General features: G+C 64.4%; 1 protein-coding gene across 3 annotated transcripts in view; it reads right to left on the bottom strand.

Annotated features, from left to right (window-relative positions):
• Positions 1–17,314, bottom strand: part of BICD2 (BICD cargo adaptor 2) — a 56,320-nt gene that overhangs the window by 7,917 nt on the left and 31,089 nt on the right. For all 3 annotated transcript variants that reach the window (XM_051978849.1, XM_051978858.1, XM_051978866.1), the window contains exons 2-6: positions 12,687–12,899; positions 6,908–7,060; positions 5,551–6,009; positions 2,346–3,368; positions 485–636 (exon numbers count right to left, since the gene is read on the bottom strand). In XM_051978849.1, the coding sequence (XP_051834809.1) occupies positions 485–636; positions 2,346–3,368; positions 5,551–6,009; positions 6,908–7,060; positions 12,687–12,899 (2,000 nt within the window). The remainder of the gene's footprint in view (positions 1–484; positions 637–2,345; positions 3,369–5,550; positions 6,010–6,907; positions 7,061–12,686; positions 12,900–17,314) is intronic.

Genomic DNA, 17,314 nt, shown 5'->3' with positions numbered 1-17,314 from the left:
AATGCCCTGGGAAAACCTTCCCAGGCGAGCCCCTGCCACGAGAACCGGCTCACGAGCAGCCGATGGTGAGACTGTGGTTTAAGGTCACACAGACACACAGAGACACACACACGTGTGGACACCCCATCTCTCCCCCCTCAGTTACCAGGGATGATCAACAACCCTGGCGGGGCAAGCACAAAGCTAGAGTTGGGGCTTGGGCCTGGGCAGCGGTGGGATGGCACAAGCCCCCATGCCCGGGCTCCCCTTTCACGGGCGGCGCAGAGGGATCGGAGCCGGACCCCACATCCTTACTCTGAAGCGGATGACCCTGGACAAGCCGCTTCACTTTCTCTGCCTCAGTTTCCCCTTCCACAAAACGGGACACCAACAAGAGCCCTCCCACAGGACTGCCGTGAGGGCCGAACAAGACAAACTGCCGCCCACCTCTGCGTGTGCTCTACCCCGAGGATCACGCCTGTGGGCGCTGCCCCCCCGCCCTTACCTGGTGGCGAACATGGCCCGCAGAGAGGAGAAGGTGGCGGCGTCCTCCTTGAGGGCCTTCAGCTCGTTGCGCAGCTTCATCATGGTCTCCGTCACCATGGCCTTCTCGTTCTCGTACTTGCTCTTCAGGTTAGCCAGGGCGACCTCGGCCGTCTGGGGAGGACAGAGGGCAGAGGTCAGTGAGGGGCGCGGCTTGGGGCTCCAGGCAGCTGGGCGCCCCCGGAGCTGGTGGCCGCCTAATGGCGGCCTCTGGGAGCTGGAAGGGTCCAGCCGGGTCGCCCCCCGCCCCCCCGGCCAAGCCCTCCCTACCACCTGCCTGCTGTGGGGTCACCCAAGCCTCTGCTCGACGGCCTCCGAGGAGGGTAGAACTCTGAGTAGGAAGCCTGCTTCTCCGGACATGCTGAGACAGGTTGGAGAAAGGACTTTAATTCCTGGAAGTCTGCCAGGGTAAGGGCGTGAGCGAGTGTCCCAACAGGGCTAGGACCTACCCCCGGGATCCCCCACAAACTACGAGGCTCCCGCCGGGCGAGGGGCCGAGCCAGCAGCTTTCCTGGGTACGGGGCTGCCCGCTTTGTGGGGGTCAGGGATCTGCCGCCCTCGGGGCCTAAACCTTTACCCGCCCCTGACCTCGGATCACGGCATCAGAACCGGGGGCCCAGAGGCCGCCGTCCCTCCCACCCTCTCGTGACAGGGGCAAACAGAGGCCCAGAGCAACTGCAGCATCATGGGGCTGGAAGAGGCCTCTGGCCTTCTAGGCTCACCGCCTTATTCTACAAACAAGGGGACCGAGGCCCGGGGAGCTGCTCGGAGACCCCAGGAGCTTCAGGCCGGAGCTGGCCGCGGGCCCCGCTCTGGGTCAGACCCCCGAGCCCACGCTTGCCTGACAGCAGCTTCCTGGGCCCCACTTAGTTATGGCTGACTAAGGGGAGGGAGTAACGAGCCGAGGCACGAGTGGCCAACGTGCTCCCCGGCCGGCGACGGCCCGGCCTCCCTGCCACGACCCCCGGTCCGCCCGCCACAGTTGGGCAGCCAGCCTTCCACCACGGCTTCCCCCAGACAAGGCAGCCAGAGGCAAGAATCCCCGCATTTCACTGAGGGATCTTGAGTTTGAGCCATCATGAAATAGCTCCCATCTGTCTACCCTGGCCTTTGGCAGGTCTGGAAACCAGATCCTTACTGGTCGCCATCTTGGCTTTTCCTCCCCTAACCGGCAGAACACGCCGCCTTCTCCTCGGTCCCGCCCCAGCACCAAGGACAGCGCTGGGGGCTCGCCAGCTTGCCCAGTTTAAGGAGCTTTTCTGTGTCCTGTACACTGTTCCTCCCAATCACCTCCCCTCACCCCCCGGGAGGGCAAAGCACCCTTCACCGTGCCCGTAGGCCCAGCACCAACGGCACAGAGAGGAAGGGCAGCGGGTTCTGGGATGGGCAGCCGTGCCCAGCAGAGGGGAGGCCCTTAACCAACGCCCGCTGGTTAATTAAGGGCAACGAAGAGCTAGAGACCAGGGGGCACCCAAGTCATCAGCCGGGACGCAGAAATCGCTACCCAAAAGCTGACCGCACTGCGCCGGAACACAGGGGAAGCAGCAGAGGGAAGCCTGGGAGGACGCCCACGAGGGGCACCTCTGCCCCCTCCGGCCGAAGGCACTGGGGCTTACTCGGCTGGAACAGAAGGGGACGTGTCCCCAAGAACACCTTCCAACGACCGAAGGCGGGGACGGAGTCCGGCCCGATGTCATGGTGACAAGGGCACTGAGCCCCGGGGTCCGGGGAGGGAACCCCTTTGGCTCCACAGTTTTTTCTGGGGGTCCGCCTTCCCTCTGCGTGCCGTGCGCGCCCCCCTCGCCCATCGGCCCCACCCTCACCTGCTTGTTGGCCTTGAGCACGGTCCTCAGGGTGGCGATCTGCTCGCGCTTGGTGCTCAGCAGGGACTTGAGCTTCAGGATCTCCTCCATGAGCGCCTCCTTGTCCTTGTCCACCACCGGCCCCAGCTCCTGCGTGGCCACGCGCTGGCGGGACAGCTCCACGGTGCGGTCCACGGCGGCCTGCAGGTGCTTGATCTGGTCGCGGATGATGGCGATCAGGTTGTAAATGTTCATGGGCTCCTTGCGGGGGTCGGACACGGGGGACGGCAGGGAGGAGCCGGGGGAGGGCGAGCTGTCGCCGCTGCCGCCCTCCGCCTTGCCCAGGTCGATGGCCAGCAGCCCCTTGGAGAGCAGGACGGGCGAGCGCCGGCCCTTGCCCTCGGGGCTGATGCGCCCGCCGCCCTTGCCCTCCTTGTAGTAATCCAGCATGACCCTGTTGGGCGTCTCGTTGTTGCACATGCAGACGTGGTGGTAGAGGTTGGCCAGCTCCTCGCTGAAGGTCACCAGCTCGTCCTGGGCCACGCTCAGGCTGCCCTGCGTCTCGCCGGCCACGTCGCTGACCTTCTTCAGCTCCTTCTCCAGCCGGGCGGCGTGCTCGCGCTCCAGCCGGCCGGCCTTCTCCAGCAGCGCCACCTTCTCCGCCAGGCTCTGGCCCTCGCTCTCGTAGCGGCTCCTCTCCTCCTCGTACCTGGCTTCGCACGCCTCGTAGCGGCTCTTCAGGCCCTTCAGCTCCTCCCTCAGCTCGCCCATCTCGGCCATGGCCACCTTGTACTTGCACTCCAGGATCTCGGGCCCGTTGATGTCCACCTCGTAGTAGTCGCCGTCCTCGTGGCTGTCGCGGTCCTTCTCGTTGTCCAGCGCCGACTGGCGCTCCTTGCTGACCTGGAGCTTCTTCATGGCCGTGAGGTTCTCCGTGAGCCGGCTGACCTTCTCGTGCTGCTCCGACAGGGCCCCCCGCGTGCACTCGAGCTGCTTCTGGGACTCCTGCAGCGTCGACAGGAGGTTCATCTTCTCTCGCTCCATCTGAAAAGGCACAAAGCGGGACCGTGACCCTCTAGCCGCCATTTGTCTCGGCTCAGAGGCCCGGGGAAGCGACACAACGGACCCTCCCACGCCAGGGCCCCGAGCAAAAGTGAGGCGGCCTCCCCTGTGCCCCCCAAATAACGGGAAACCCAACTGACAAACGGCCAAAGGATACAGATAAATTTTCAGATCAAAACCATTTCTAGTCCTGAAGAAATGCAAATTTAGACAACTCTGAGGTACCACTACACACCTGTCACATTGGCTAGGATGACAGGGAAAAAATAACGATGAATGTTGGACGGGATGTGGGAAAACCAGGACACTGATGCATTGTTGGTAGAATTGTGAACAGATCCAGCCATTCTGGAGAGCAATCTGGAACTATGCCCAAAGGGCCACAAAACTCTGCATCCCCTTTGATCCAGCCGTGTCACTACTGGGCCTGTGTCCCAAAGAGATCTTAAAGGAAACAAAGGGACCCGCATGGGCACGAATGTTGTGGCAGCCCCTTTTGTGGTGGCGAGGAACTGGAAACTGCCGCCCCTCAGCCGGAGAATGGCTGAATAAGTGATGGTGTATGAATGCTATGGAATGCCATTGTTCTGTAAGAAACGACCAGCAGGAGGATTTGAGAGAGGCCTGGAGAGACTTATGCCCAGGGAAGTGAGCAGAACCAGGAGCCCGTGGTACACGGCAACAAGATCATCAACCGTGAGGGACTCGGCTCTTCTCAACAACGAGGAGATTCAAACCAGTTCCAATAGACTTGGAACGGAAAGAGCCACCTGCGCCCAGAGAGGGGACCAGGCGGACAGAATGTGGATCACAGCACGGGATTTTCATCATCTTTTTTTTTTGTTTTTTTAATTTGTTTTATTTATTTTTTTCTTTCTCGTTTTTCCCTTTTGACGTTTCTTGTGCAGTGTGATAAACGTTAGAAGAACTGCACGGTTAACCTAGACCAGATTACTTGCTGTCTTGAGAAATGGAGAGGGGGGAAGGAAAGGGAGAAAATCGAGAGCACAAGGTTTTGCAAAGGTCATCTTTGCTTGTATTTGGAAAAATAAAATGCTATTAAAATTTTTAAACATTAGCAACAAATCATAATGATAATGGGAAATAGACATTCACAGAATGTCCACAGTATTGTCCTGCCTCTTCCTCACAAGGCTGGCGGAGGGATGAGGGCAGGAGGTGGCGGAAGGCCACAGCAGCCCTTCTCTCTGCCTTTGGGACCCCCGGTAACTCGGTCCCCTTGGAGGGTCTGCCCGTCTGAGAGTCCCCGGCAGACGTGCAGCGGCTACCTGTGCCCCGCCTCAGTGGCACGGACCGGGCCAAAGGGACGCCCGCTTCCCCTCCTCCCCAAGCATTAAAGACAGCTCGAGGGTTCTTACAGGACCCTTCCGGATGCTGAGAGCTGTTAGGGCTCCGCCGCCAAGTCTCGGGAAGTCATTTTGTGCGTGTGAAAGTCGCTCCTCGAAAACACAGTTTGCTTTCGTGTCTTTTTCACATGGTATTCTCCACACCTAAGCCAGTACCTGGCACACAGTAGGTGCTTAATATCTGCTGATCCGACACAGTATGTCCCTCGTTCCTTATTATCTAGTATCGGACACAGAAAGGATGCTATGGGACCTGAGAGCCGAGGTACACGCCCCAATCGAGCAGTCACAGGTACGTCGCCCTCCTATTTTACAAGCTGGAAAACTAAGGCTGAAGGAGGTCGGCAGGGATGACCCCGCTGGGCTCCCGTGGGCCCCCACACTGAACAATGGCGGCCTCGGGACAGGGAGAGGCCTGTCGCGAGAGGCGGCGGGCTGTGGGGGAGGAACGAGGCGTACGTTGTTAAACGTGGCCGACGTAGCGATTCGCTTTCTAGGAGATCTCCCTCAGCACCACCAGGGGCACAAATAAATCCAAAAGGAGCGAGAAGAGAAAGCAGTCAGGGGCTCTGGAGTTAGGAATCGAGTCCAGCCTTCTCAGAGGGTGGGAGGGAGAAAATAAAAAAAAATGCTAGAAATAAATGATAATTTGGAAAAAAAGCAGTGGTGAAGTTAAGGAAAAACCCTCCACCCATAAAACATTAACCAAAAAGCCCGAGGGAGCTGGGAGCAGATGCCCGCCTCGGTGCCCCCCGGCCGTGGCATTCGCCAGCCCCATGGGCGGGCGCCCCACTCACCTGCATCAGCTGCTGCTTCAGCTTCTGGATTTCTGAGATGTTGAGCTCGCTCAGCAGGTCGGACACCAGGCTGGGGGCCGGCGGGAAGCCTTCGTCCTTCTTGGGCGTCGAGGTCTTGTTGCTGTCGCAGGCCGCCATCTTGTGCAGCCCGTTCTGCTCGAAGCCGTTCACCAGGACGTCGTCGTTGTTGGGCTCGGCCGCCTCGTCGCTGAACTTGAGGCCGTCCAGCGAGAAGCTCAGGTGGCTGGTGTACATGGAGTCGTTGATGTTCATGTAGTGCGAGAGCTCCTTGCGCAGGTTGTTCTTCTGCTCGCGCTCGGTCTTGAGGGTCTCCAGGGCCTCCTCCAGCTGCCGCTCCGAGATCTCCTTGAGGCGGATGGCGTCCTCCAGCTGGCTGTTGAGATACTCCGTTTCCTCTTCCAGCCGCTTGATTTCATGTTTGAGGCCTTCAAACTCTACCTGGGACAGAGACAAGGCAAGAAGGCCTCAGGCCAGGGGCCCTCCTCTCACTAAGGGAACCCCGGGACCGAAGGCTCACAGCCGAGGCAAGGAGCAGACGGGGAGCCCCGGCGCGGCTCTTCTGGGAGCGAGGGGGCCAGGAGTAGGAGCGGGAGCGCCCATGTTACCCGGCCCCGTGGCCCCCGGGGGAACAAGCGTGGTCTGGCCCTGTGGGGACAAGAGTGACCCGGCCCCGCGGCCCCCGGGGGAACAAGCGTGACCCGGCCCCGTGGCCCCCGGGGGAACAAGCGTGACCCGGCCCCGCGGCCCCCGGGGGAACAAGCGTGGTCTGGCCCCGCGGCCCCCGGGGGAACAAGCGTGACCCGGCCCTGTGGCCCCGGGGGGGGCATGAGTGTGACCCGGCCCTGTGGCCCAGGGGGGCATGAGTGTGACCCGGCCCCGTGGCCCCTGGGGGAACAAGCGTGACCCGGCCCCGTGGCCCCCGGGGGCATGAGTGTGACCCGGCCCCGTGGCCCCCGGGGGCATGAGTGTGACCCGGCCCCGTGGCCCCCGGGGGAACAAGCGTGACCCGGCCCCTCAGAGCGTGAGCCTTTCGAGGCGGGCACCTTGCTCAGGGTGCTCCAGGCTCTGAGCCAGGGTGTGAATGGGAGAACAAGTTCATGTGCAAGGCTTGAGTTTGGGCAGGAGGAGGGGGCCCGGACCCCGCCAATGTCGGGCCCCCAGCGGCAGAGTGCGCCTCCCCGACACCCATTGGGGTCCAGCCCCCGTGCCTCAGGGAGGGAGCCTGGAGTGGCCGTCTCTGTCCTCGGCCCCCTCCCAGCCGGGCTCCTCCCCTCGCCACCGGGCTCCTCCCCTCCCCAGGGCCCCCGGGGCGGGGCCGCTCCCGCCCCTCCCTCACCTGGTTTTGCTTGAGCACGGACACTTGTTTCTGCAGGCTGATGTTCTCCTCCTCCAGCTCCGTGTAGTCCTGCAGCAGGCGCGCCTCCCTGAACTTGTACTCCTTGATGTCATCGCGCAGGCGCGCTCTCTGGATCTCCACGTTCTGGTTGATCTGGCAGGGAAAGGGCAGCGGGGGCGGGTTACTGAGAGCCGGGCGGGGGGAGGGGAGGGGGCTCTGGGCCGGGGGCTCCCCCGGAGCCGGGCGCCATCAGGCACAGCATCCGGGCTACCCGGGCTGGCGGAGCGCGAGCAATGGTGCGCCCGGCCCAAAGGACCCGGGAGGACCCGGGACTCCCTGCCCTCAGTCCCGTGGGAGACACAGGAGGGGCGTCATTCGCATGGGGGGGCGGAGAGTTGGCAGCCGAACCCTGGCAGAGCACATCGGGGGCAGTTTACAAATTCCCGGGAACGGCACCCAGGTGAGCCCTGGGACCCAGCTTTGGGGGCGCCCGCCCCGCCCCGCCCCGGGAGGTCCAGGTGCCCCCGGGCCCACAGGCGGCGGCGGGATGGCAGAACGGCCCAGATGCTTCGTGCAAAGAAGCCGCTGTCAAGCTCCCGCTTCTCCGCCATCTAGGGTCGGTGGGCGCCTTCCGCTTTCTGACGCAGCGCTGGCTCCCCGACGGCCCTCTCGGTGACCTCGGCCTCTCCCCACCTCCCAGTCCGAGCCCCGCCATCCTCCGCCTCTCCTGCCTCCCCTCGCCGCGTTCACTCGGTTGCCAAAGCTCCCCCCCTTCCTCCACGTCCCCCTTCCCCCAGAGCCCCAAGCCTCACTTTGGCCCCGCCCTGATCATCGCAGCCCCTTCAGCCCCTTCCCGGAGTCTTCTCGACCCCAGGTCTTGTAGTTCTCTTCCCCTCAGCTCTGGCCCCGTCCCCTGGAGGGCTCTTGCTGCCCCCGGCTTCAGGGCTCCCGGGCCGACTCCCCGCACAGATCCTGGGCCCTTCCCGGCTGCCGCCCGGCGTGTCCGGGGCGCAGTCCCCGCCTTCTCCTCCGTGGCACCATCTGTGCTCCCGGAGCCCAGGCTCAAGGTGACCCCGACCTTGTTGTCGGCCTCCGGACGGTCCCGTTCTAGGGGTCTGGGAGCCTGGAGCCTAAATCCCCTGGGAGGGGGCTCTGTCTGAAACCCCGCCTTCCACAATGGGCACAAGCGCGTCCACGTGCGGGTGCCCCCGAAACCTCGGAGCTCTTCCCTTCTTTCCAAAGGCCGCTGGTCTCGAGACCACCTCCTCCAGGGAGCCCGTCTTGACCGCTTCCTCCCCAGCTGTCCCCCGCCCCCCCACGCCCTCTCCAAATCTCTCCTGGGCCTGACAAAGGTACAGACTTCTGGGGATCCTTCATTGCAGAGAGGAGGAAACTGAGGTTCAGAGAGGAGAGCCGTGGCCTCCAGTGGCAGCGAGAGCCTGGTAGAGGCGGGGTCCGGCTGGTCCTGGGACCGAGGTGCCTCCGGCCCTGAGGCTCTCATATTCCCCTCCCCCCAGGGCATCACGGCCCCCCCTGTTCAGACCCCTCAGTGACAGGCGGCCCGGGCCCCTTCACCTGACCTCCGCAGCCCCAACACGTAGCCCCGGCCTGGCCTGAGAACTGAGGGCGCTCCCCCCGCCAGGGGTCTGCAGCCCCCACCCCCCGGCAGGGCCCCAGTGCACACTGGTCCCAGGAGCCTGCAAGGCCCTGATTTCCATGACATCCTCAGCCTCACTTCCCAGTGGAAGGATCCCTTTTCCCTCGGGGCCTCCTGGGAATTTTCTTGATGAATCAGCCCACGCCCCACGAGCTCAACTGGACGGACGGGCGCCATCTTGCTGGAGCGTCTCCCACCGGACCTCTCTGCGTCTCCGTCTCTAGCCCGGCCGATGCGCCAGGTTCCCCCGGCTCAGCCCCAGAGGCAGCTTCCAGCTCCGGGGGCTCAGAGTGGCGGGGACCGCGGGGACGGCGGGGAGGGCTCCCGGTCCAGACGCCGACCACAGCCAAGAGGCCTCACAATCACTCTTCCAGTTTGCCATTTCTAAAAGTTCTCCAGCTGGCTGCCAGGGAGGGGTCCCCGAGGAGGGGCCCGGCCCAGTCTCTGCCCCGGCTTCTCCCCTGCGGCCCTTTCTGGGGGCATCTCTTCTCCACGTCTGCCTCCTCTCAGTTCCCCTTGGCATGTCTTCTCCCGTCCTGGGCACCGTCAGGCCTTCATTAGTATTTGGGGCAGCTGGCACCGGGCTGGGCACCGGGGGGTCCTCCGGGGAAACAAGGGAGGGCATCACAGGCGCAGAGGCAGGAGAGGAGGAGCTCCGGGGGCCCAGCTGCAGACAGGCCGGCGCGGCGGAGGGACTGTCGGTGCCGGAGCCCGTGGCAGGGGGCAGGAGGCCGGGCTCTGAGCGAGCGGTTCTGACGTCCGCGGCGTATGTGTCCAGGCGAGTCCCGGACCTCCCTCTGGCTGTGACGGGGGCGGCGGCCAGTGCTCTGCGGGAGGGCCCCGTGCGGGGGGCTCGGAGCTAGAACCCCTCCTTCCTCCGGCCTCGGCTCCTGCTTCAGCTTGGACACCGGCCCCTGATGGCCCCTGATGGCCCCTGCTGCTTATCGGCGCTTCCCTCTCCCCCGCCCTTCCTGGACCTCCCACAAGGCGGCTTCCAGAAGGAGGAAGGGCTGGGCCCGGCTGGCCCTCCAGGAGGAGGTCAGAGGTCAGAGCCAGCCCCAGAAGTCCAGTTTGGGGGTCGAGGGGCCCTGACCGAGCCACCTTGGTCTCAGAGCTCAGACAGCCGGGCACACGGGCAGCCCTGCAGCGACAGCCGGGAACGGTCCCCAACGTCACAGCCTACGGTGGACACCGGCCGGCCCTGGCGAGCCAGAGTCTGGGGAAGGAAGGGGCAGTGAAGGGACCCAGCCGACCTTTCTGGCCTCCCCAGAGATGAGCCAGCCCCTGGGCAGTGCCCGAGCCCCATTGCCCGGCCTGGCCTCTGCCCGCCCGACTCGTCCTGCCTCCGGACCCCCCGCTTTCCTCTCCTGTCTGTCTCCTGTCTGGCCTCTCTCTGTCCTGTCTGTCTGTCTGTCTCTCTCTCCCGTCTCTGACTCTCTCCTCGCCTCTCTCCGGATGCTGGCAGATTCCTGTCTCTGTCCTGTCTGTCTCTCTGTCCTGTCTGTCTGTCTCTCTGTCCTGTCTGTCTGTCTCTCCTCTCTCTGTCTCTCTGTCCTGTCTGTCTGTCTCTCCGTCCTGTCTGTCTCTCCTCTCTCTGTCTCTCTGTCCTGTCTGTCTGTCTCTCTGTCCTGTCTGTCTGTCTCTCCGTCCTGTCTGTCTCTCCTCTCTGTCTCTCTGTCCTGTCTGTCTGTCTCTCTGTCCTGTCTGTCTGTCTCTCTGTCCTGTCTGTCTGTCTCTCTGTCCTGTCTGTCTGTCTCTCCTCTCTCTGTCTCTCTGTCCTGTCTGTCTGTCTCTCTGTCCTGTCTGTCTATCTCTCCTCTCTCTGTCTCTCTGTCCTGTCTGTCTGTCTCTCTGTCCTGTCTGTCCTGTCTCTCTGTCTCTCTGTCTCTCCTCTCTCTGTCTCTCTGTCCTGTCTGTCTGTCTCTCTGTCCTGTCTGTCTCTCTCCTCTCTCTCTCTGTCTGTCTGCCTCTCTGTCCTGTCTGTCTGTCTCTCCTCTCTCTGTCTCTCTGTCCTGTCTGTCTGTCTCTCCTCTCTCTGTCTCTCTGTCCTGTCTGTCTGTCTCTCTGTCCTGTCTGTCCTGTCTCTCTGTCTCTCTGTCCTGTCTGTCTGTCTCTCCTCTCTCTGTCTCTCTGTCCTGTCTGTCTGTCTCTCCTCTCTCTGTCTCTCTGTCCTGTCTGTCTGTCTCTCTGTCCTGTCTGTCCTGTCTCTCTGTCTCTCTGTCCTGTCTGTCTGTCTCTCCTCTCTGTCTCTCTGTCCTGTCTGTCTGTCTCTCTGTCCTGTCTGTCTCTCTCCTCTCTCTCTGTCTGTCTGCCTCTCTGTCCTGTCTGTCTGTCTCTCCTCTCTCTGTCTCTCTGTCCTGTCTGTCTGTCTCTCTGTCCTGTCTGTCTCTCTCCTCTCTCTCTCTGTCTGTCTGCCTCTCTGTCCTGTCTGTCTGTCTCTCCTCTCTCTGTCTCTCTGTCCTGTCTGTCTGTCTCTCTGTCCTGTCTGTCTGTCTCTCCGTCCTGTCTGTCTCTCCTCTCTCTGTCTCTCTGTCCTGTCTGTCTGTCTCTCTGTCCTGTCTGTCTGTCTCTCTGTCCTGTCTGTCTGTCTCTCCTCTCTCTGTCTCTCTGTCCTGTCTGTCTGTCTCTCTGTCCTGTCTGTCTGTCTCTCCTCTCTCTGTCTCTCTGTCCTGTCTGTCTGTCTCTCTGTCCTGTCTGTCTCTCTCCTCTCTCTCTCTGTCTGTCTGCCTCTCTGTCCTGTCTGTCTGTCTCTCCTCTCTCTGTCTCTCTGTCCTGTCTGTCTGTCCTGTCTCTCTGTCCTGTCTCTCTGTCTCTCTGTCCTGTCTCTCTCTCCTCTCTCTCTATCTGTCTGCCTCTCTGTCCTGTCTGTCTCTCTGTCCTGTCTGTCTGTCTCTCCTCTCTCTGTCTCTCTGTCCTGTCTCTCTGTCTCTCTGTCCTGTCTGTCTCTCTCCTCTCTCTCTCTGTCTGTCCGTCTCTCCCGTCTCTGACTCTCCCAGGACGCTGGCAGGCTCCTGTCCGGCATGGGGTGCTCGGGATGCGCCCTGGCCGCAGGCCCCTGGGCCGCACTTGGCCGGAGGTCGCTTCTGGCTCGGTTACCTCCTCTGCCCTCCCGGGGCCTGGGCAGCTGGCTGGGGGACAGGCCAGCTGGGGACCATGGGGCGTCCGGGGGCAGGGCAGGGGAGCAGCTGGCGCCTCCTGGGCGGATCCTCCTTCCTCCAAAGCTCCCTGTGCGGCCTGGAGGCGCCGCCGGCTGCTGGGGGCCGGAGGAAGGACGGAGCCCCCGCGGACACTCCCTCCCCCGCCCCGGGCCGGCCCCCTCCCCAGCCTCAGACCGAACGCTCTGGGCCGGGAGGCTTCCCCGGACAGGGCACCTCCCTGTCGCCCACTCCCGGGCCCGGGCTGACCCCGCCGGCCCACAGAGAGAGTCCCGGGCCAGAAAAGCCCTCTGAGGTCGCCATCCCAGCGAGCTGCAGGTGGGGAGACTGAGGTTCAGAGGGTCCCCTCACCCCTGGGTCCTGTTACCCGACCCCAGCCTCTGGGGCCGCCTCTCTCGGGAAGGGCCCACCCGGGCCAAGGCCCGCGTCCCAGAATCCCCTTCTCCCATCAGGGCCCAAGGTCACAATTTCACAAGAATTCCAGATAAAAACGAAGGGAGCGGAGCTCAGAGTGACCTTGGAGCATCCCTTTGTCAAGGTCCCCCGGGTGGGATTTGCGCCCAGGGCTCGCCGAGTCTCAGGATGTCTGCCTCCGTGAGTGTCCCTCCCAGCAGGCCACAGAGCTGCTTCGCTCCGGTCTTGGGGCTCTCCGGGGCTCCTGCGCCACCCCCCCCCCCGGGAGACTGGCCCAGAGCGCTGCCCGCTGAACCCTCCTGGCGGAACCTAAGCTCCTCTGCCCAAGAGGCAGCTTGGCTCCCTGGGGGCGGAGGGCCCGGGGCCCGTCAGGAGCCGTCCTCTGATCTGGTCACTCCTCTCCCCTGCAACATTCTGAAGCTCCCAGCTACCCACCGGAGGAGGCCTCGCCGCGCCGGCCCACCTTGGGGGCCGCCCCTTTCTTCCTCTCGGAGCTGCCTCCTGGGAATGGCCGGGGCCCTGACTCCCCCACCCCCAGGCCCGGGGGGCTCACCTCCCTCAGCTCCTGGGCCACCGAGTTCAGCCGCTCGTTCTCCGACTGCGTGTTGGTCAGCACGTTGCGCAGCTGCTTGAGCTCGGTCTGCAGCTCCAGGACCTTGCGCACGTAGTACTCCTCCTTGGTGGCCGACTCCTGGATCAGGGTCTCCTCCCGACTCTCGCCGTCCGCGGCCACCTTCTTGTGGTTGGTGTGAGCCTGTCCGAAGGCCTGCGGAGACAGAGCACACCGACCCTCAGGGGGGAGGCCGGGAGCGGGCCCTGGAGACCCTCGGGACCCCGCGGCCCTCCCCGCCCCGGCCCCGGCCCTCAGACCCACGGCGCCCCCCCCCCACACACACACACAGCGGCCTCCCCCCGGCCTTGGAGGAGTTAGGGAAACAAAGGGTTCCAAGAAGCGCCATTCCGGGCCAAAGTCCGGGCGGGGCCGAGATGTCCCAGAAGCCAGTCTGGCCTGGGGGAGGCCCTTCGATGCCGAGGGTCCCGCGTGGGAAGCCCGGGCTGGACGGGCAGCGACGTGGGCAAGCCCGAGCTTGAGGAACGAGACTGGGGAGGGGCTGGAGGGAGAGAGCCGGGGCAGCGCGCCCGCCCAGCGCGCCCTCGCCGGGCACCAGGAAAGCCAAGCGTAAGGACCGCCGGGCAGCAATTTTAAACAAAATATCCCGCAGGCAAAAGTCACAGAGGGAAGCAGGAAACGCTTCCCGGAGCCGATGGCCAAAGAGCCAACAGACTTCCAACGGGCGAGCGGGGTCACGGGGGGTTCGGCCTCCGTGCCCGTCTCAGGTTCGAGATGCAAATGGGGTCACCTCCGGCAGGACCTGGACGGGGGGGAGTGGGGACGGACACTGCCCGTCTACACTGTCCCGCGGATGGGCGCAGATGGAGGGACCGCGGCCCGTGGCTGGGGGGGAGGGGCCGTGACTGCCAAACGCTCCCGCTGATCACTTGCACGTTGCCATGACAACCCGCCGGGGTTCCCTCGGCTCCCAGATTGTTGCCAGGAGGACCGACTGCCCGGCCGCTCTCCTGCCATCGTTCCTCAGCGTCTGTTCTCTGGGAGGGAAACCTGCTCTCACTGAAAGGCGAGAGGGGCAAGGGAAGGGGAGCCCCGGGGAGGGACGCCGGCTCCTCCCAAGCCAACCCAGTTTCACAGGCCTCCGAGTGCCCAGTGATGGGGAAGCTTCGAGTGAGCAGCTCCTGTCCTTGGGAGGGGGAGGGACGCAGGCGCTGGCACACAGCGGGGGCTCGCTACGTGCTGCTGACTGGCCGGGAACGTGGCCGGCAGGGAGGGGAGAAGCAAAGGGAATGTCAGAGCATCGGCCCTGAGAGAAGGGGCCGCAGCCCCCCGTATGTAGTGTACACGTCCCCCTGGTGCCTCCCTCCATCGGCCCTGAGAGAAGGGGCCGCAGCCCCCCGTATGTAGTGTACACGTCCCCCTGGTGCCTCCCTCCATCGGCCCTGAGGGTGGGGGCTGCAGCCCCCCGTATGTTTGTGCCGTGCGGGTGTTTCTGGGTGGGGCGCTCTTCTCCCGGCCCCCCGAGGGCCTTGCTCCATCAGACCCACTGCAGGAAGGCTGGCCCTTCATCCTCAGAGGAGACCGGGACCTCAGGGAGGGGCGGCCGGCCCCGGCCCCTTTTCTCCTCTCGTGGGCCGGGGGCCGGGGGCCGGGGGGGTCCAGGACCGCTGGAGACGCCCAGGGGCAGGAGCAGCCTTGGGCTTTTCAAGGGGGGTCTTTAAGGAGGCCCAGGCAGGGACAGGGGCAGGAGCAGATCCAAGGGAAGAACGGAAGGAAGAACAGAGCCAGGCCCTGGGGTCTCCGGCCAGACAACGCTGGTTCCGTCAGGGCTGACCCGGCTGGGCCCGGGCTCGGGGCCAGGAAAGAAGCCCCAGAGCAACGACTTTCTCCCCCGAAGGAGCTGGGAGAGGGAAACGGAGCCGTCACTCAACAAAATGGCAGCGCAGGAAGAGCTGCAGAGGCTGACGCAGGGGGACCCGAGGTGACAGGGCCCCAAGAGCCGAGCCCCAAACTAAGAAAAACAACCCCCTGAGCCCAGGCTCGGGGAGGGGGGGGTGGGGGGGGTGGAGCTGCCCCTTTCACTTGTTACTCCTTTTCTCCAAGCGAAACAGGAGAGGGCGCTCCCGCCCCTGGATCCACCTCCAAGGGAGGGACAGCTTCCAGGCAGCCTTGGGGCTGCATGCAGGAGGCGCCAAATAAATGCTCCTCGCTGCAATCTTGGGATCCCACCAACCAGCAGACCCTGCAGAATCTCGGTTTCCTCCTCTGTAAATGGGGACCCAGACTTTCACTACTTTCCTCAGGGGCTGCAGGGGAAGTAACAGAAGCGCTCGCGCTCTCCAGAAAGGGGAACTTGGGACAAATCAGGGTTGGAGGCTCTTGTTGTTTTCGGGGAGCCCGCGGCGGGTCCAAGTTCCCGTTCACTGTTTCCATGACATCACCCCTCCCCCTCGTTCCCTTTTCCTTCACCCTTTCCTCACGTTAGCATCTTTCCCAGAGTCTGGTCCCCTCATCACCTGCCAAAGCACCCAAGCTTCCGACAGCGCTCCCAGGACCCGCAGCTCCTGGCTGCCCACAGGGCCGAGGGGCGGCGTCTGGGAGGAGCAGGAGCTGCCCACGGGGAGCCACGCGGAGCCGGCCATCGGGCCCCCCGGCCCCCCTGTGCTTCCCCTTTGTCCCCCCTCTCCCTCCCTTCCAGTCCCCAGCCCCGCCAGAGGGGCCGCGGTGGGACGCAGGTCACTACAACCTCCAGACTGGGGCTTGTGGTTCTTCCTCCCGGACCACGCCCTAAGCCCAAATCTCTCCTGTGGACCCACTAACCCAGTGGTCATTGTTTGGGCCCAGAGACGTGTAAATAGCCAAGGTTTTGGTAAAAGAGGCCATTCTTCGCTTCAAGTCTTATCTAGCCTTAATCGGTGATTGGGTTAAAGGTCTCTCCCCTCCCCCGGGGTCCTGGGCCCTCTCAGATCTTATCTGGGCCCAGGGGGCTCTGGAGGGGATGGCTAGGAGGGAAGGGGGGGAGGTGACCTTTCCCAGCCCCTGGAGCACAAACTACAACCCCCGCTGTCACAGGAGCCCGGCAGCTTTGGTTCTTTTACCCTTCTCTCACCTCCTCAGGAGGCTTCTTAAACCTTCCTTGTGCTTCCACATCGGAGGCCGCTGCCCTCCCTCCTCCCGGCTACCTTCATTCTGGGCTTTTGGGGCCCTTTTGCACGCCAGCCTCAGGAGGCCCCAACGATTTCAGAGTTTGTACCTAGAAATCCCGGCCCACTTGGAGCCCAGGCCCCGCCCCGGCACATGCCGGGCACGCAGGAGCTACAGTGCAGAGAGCACAAGTGATACCTGCGGACGCCCGCCATCCTGGGGGCCGCCTGCTGGGACAGGATGCTCCCCCCGGACTCTCCCGCCCCACCTCCCAAAGTGCTGCCGAGCCATCTCTTCTCCACCTTTATCCTGGGCTAAAACCAAAGGAGTGACCCCCGCACCTCGGCTTGGTCTGGGGCCTAGCCATGGTTGCGGCCTCCTGAGCTCCTGGGAATCCTGCCTCACGCTGCCCGGCCGCTTCCCCTCCTCCCGCCTCTTCCGACGGCGCCCCCCAAGCCCGGGGGAAGGGGCCCCGGCCATTTGGTGCAGCCCACAGCTGGAAGGGCCAGAGGGAGAGGGAGGATGTCCAGCCCCCACCTCCCCGGGCGCAGAGGTGCGAATGTTTGGGGAGGGGGGGATACAGCCAGCAGCACACGGCTTTGGACTGCCGCTCTGTGCCGCCCCCCGCCCGCCGCTCTGTGCCGCCCCGTGCCCGCCGCTCTGTGCCGCCCCGTGCCCGCCGCTCTGTGCCGCCCCGTGCCCGCCGCTCTGTGCCGTCCCCCGCCCGCCGCTCTGTGCCGCCCCCCGCCCGCCGCTCTGTGCCGCCCCCCGCCCGCCGCTCTGTGCCGCCCCCCGCCCGCCGCTCTGTGCCGCCCCCCGCCCGCCGCTCTGTGCCGCCCCCCGCCCGCCGCTCTGTGCCGCCCCCCGCCCGCCGCTCTGTGCCGCCCCCCGCCCGCCGCTCTGTGCCGCCCCCCGCCCGCCGCTCTGTGCCGCCCCCCCGCCGCTCTGTGCCGCCCCGTGCCCGCCGCTCTGTGCCGCCCCCCGCCCGCCGCTCTGTGCCGTCCCCCACCCGCCCTTCCCTGCCCGGGGCCCGGGGCTGACGTCATTTAAGAAAGCTCCGGGCACACGTGTCGCTTTCGCCTCCTCCTGCCCATGTTCCAGGTCTGAGCGTCGGCAGATGAGCTAAGCAGAGCAGCCGCCCGGCTCAGGACTTTGTGTGTCACCTGGGAGCACCGTGGTCCCTCCTCCTGCCCCCCAAGCGCTGGGCCGGGCCCCACCCCGAGACTCCTCCCGCTCCCCGTCAGCGCCGGCAGCCCCCCGCACCCCTGGTGTGCCCGAGGCTGGCGGCCCCTCCCTGCACCGTCACCCGCTTCTGCGGGCACCTCCCCATCTTCCCAGCACCAGGATCACGGCCTCGGAACTTTGTTTTTAGAGCCTCCCAGCCCTCAAGCTGTGTTCTTTCAGTCTTTTCTTTCTGAAATCTGTTCTCCTAAAGCCGGGGGGTGCGTCCCTGCCCATTGCGCCGC

Source organism: Antechinus flavipes, chromosome 1, assembly GCF_016432865.1.
Source record: "Antechinus flavipes isolate AdamAnt ecotype Samford, QLD, Australia chromosome 1, AdamAnt_v2, whole genome shotgun sequence".
NCBI lineage: Eukaryota > Metazoa > Chordata > Mammalia > Dasyuromorphia > Dasyuridae > Antechinus > Antechinus flavipes.
Note: the sequence above shows the minus strand (reverse complement) of the source record. Positions and strands in the feature narration are given on the sequence as shown.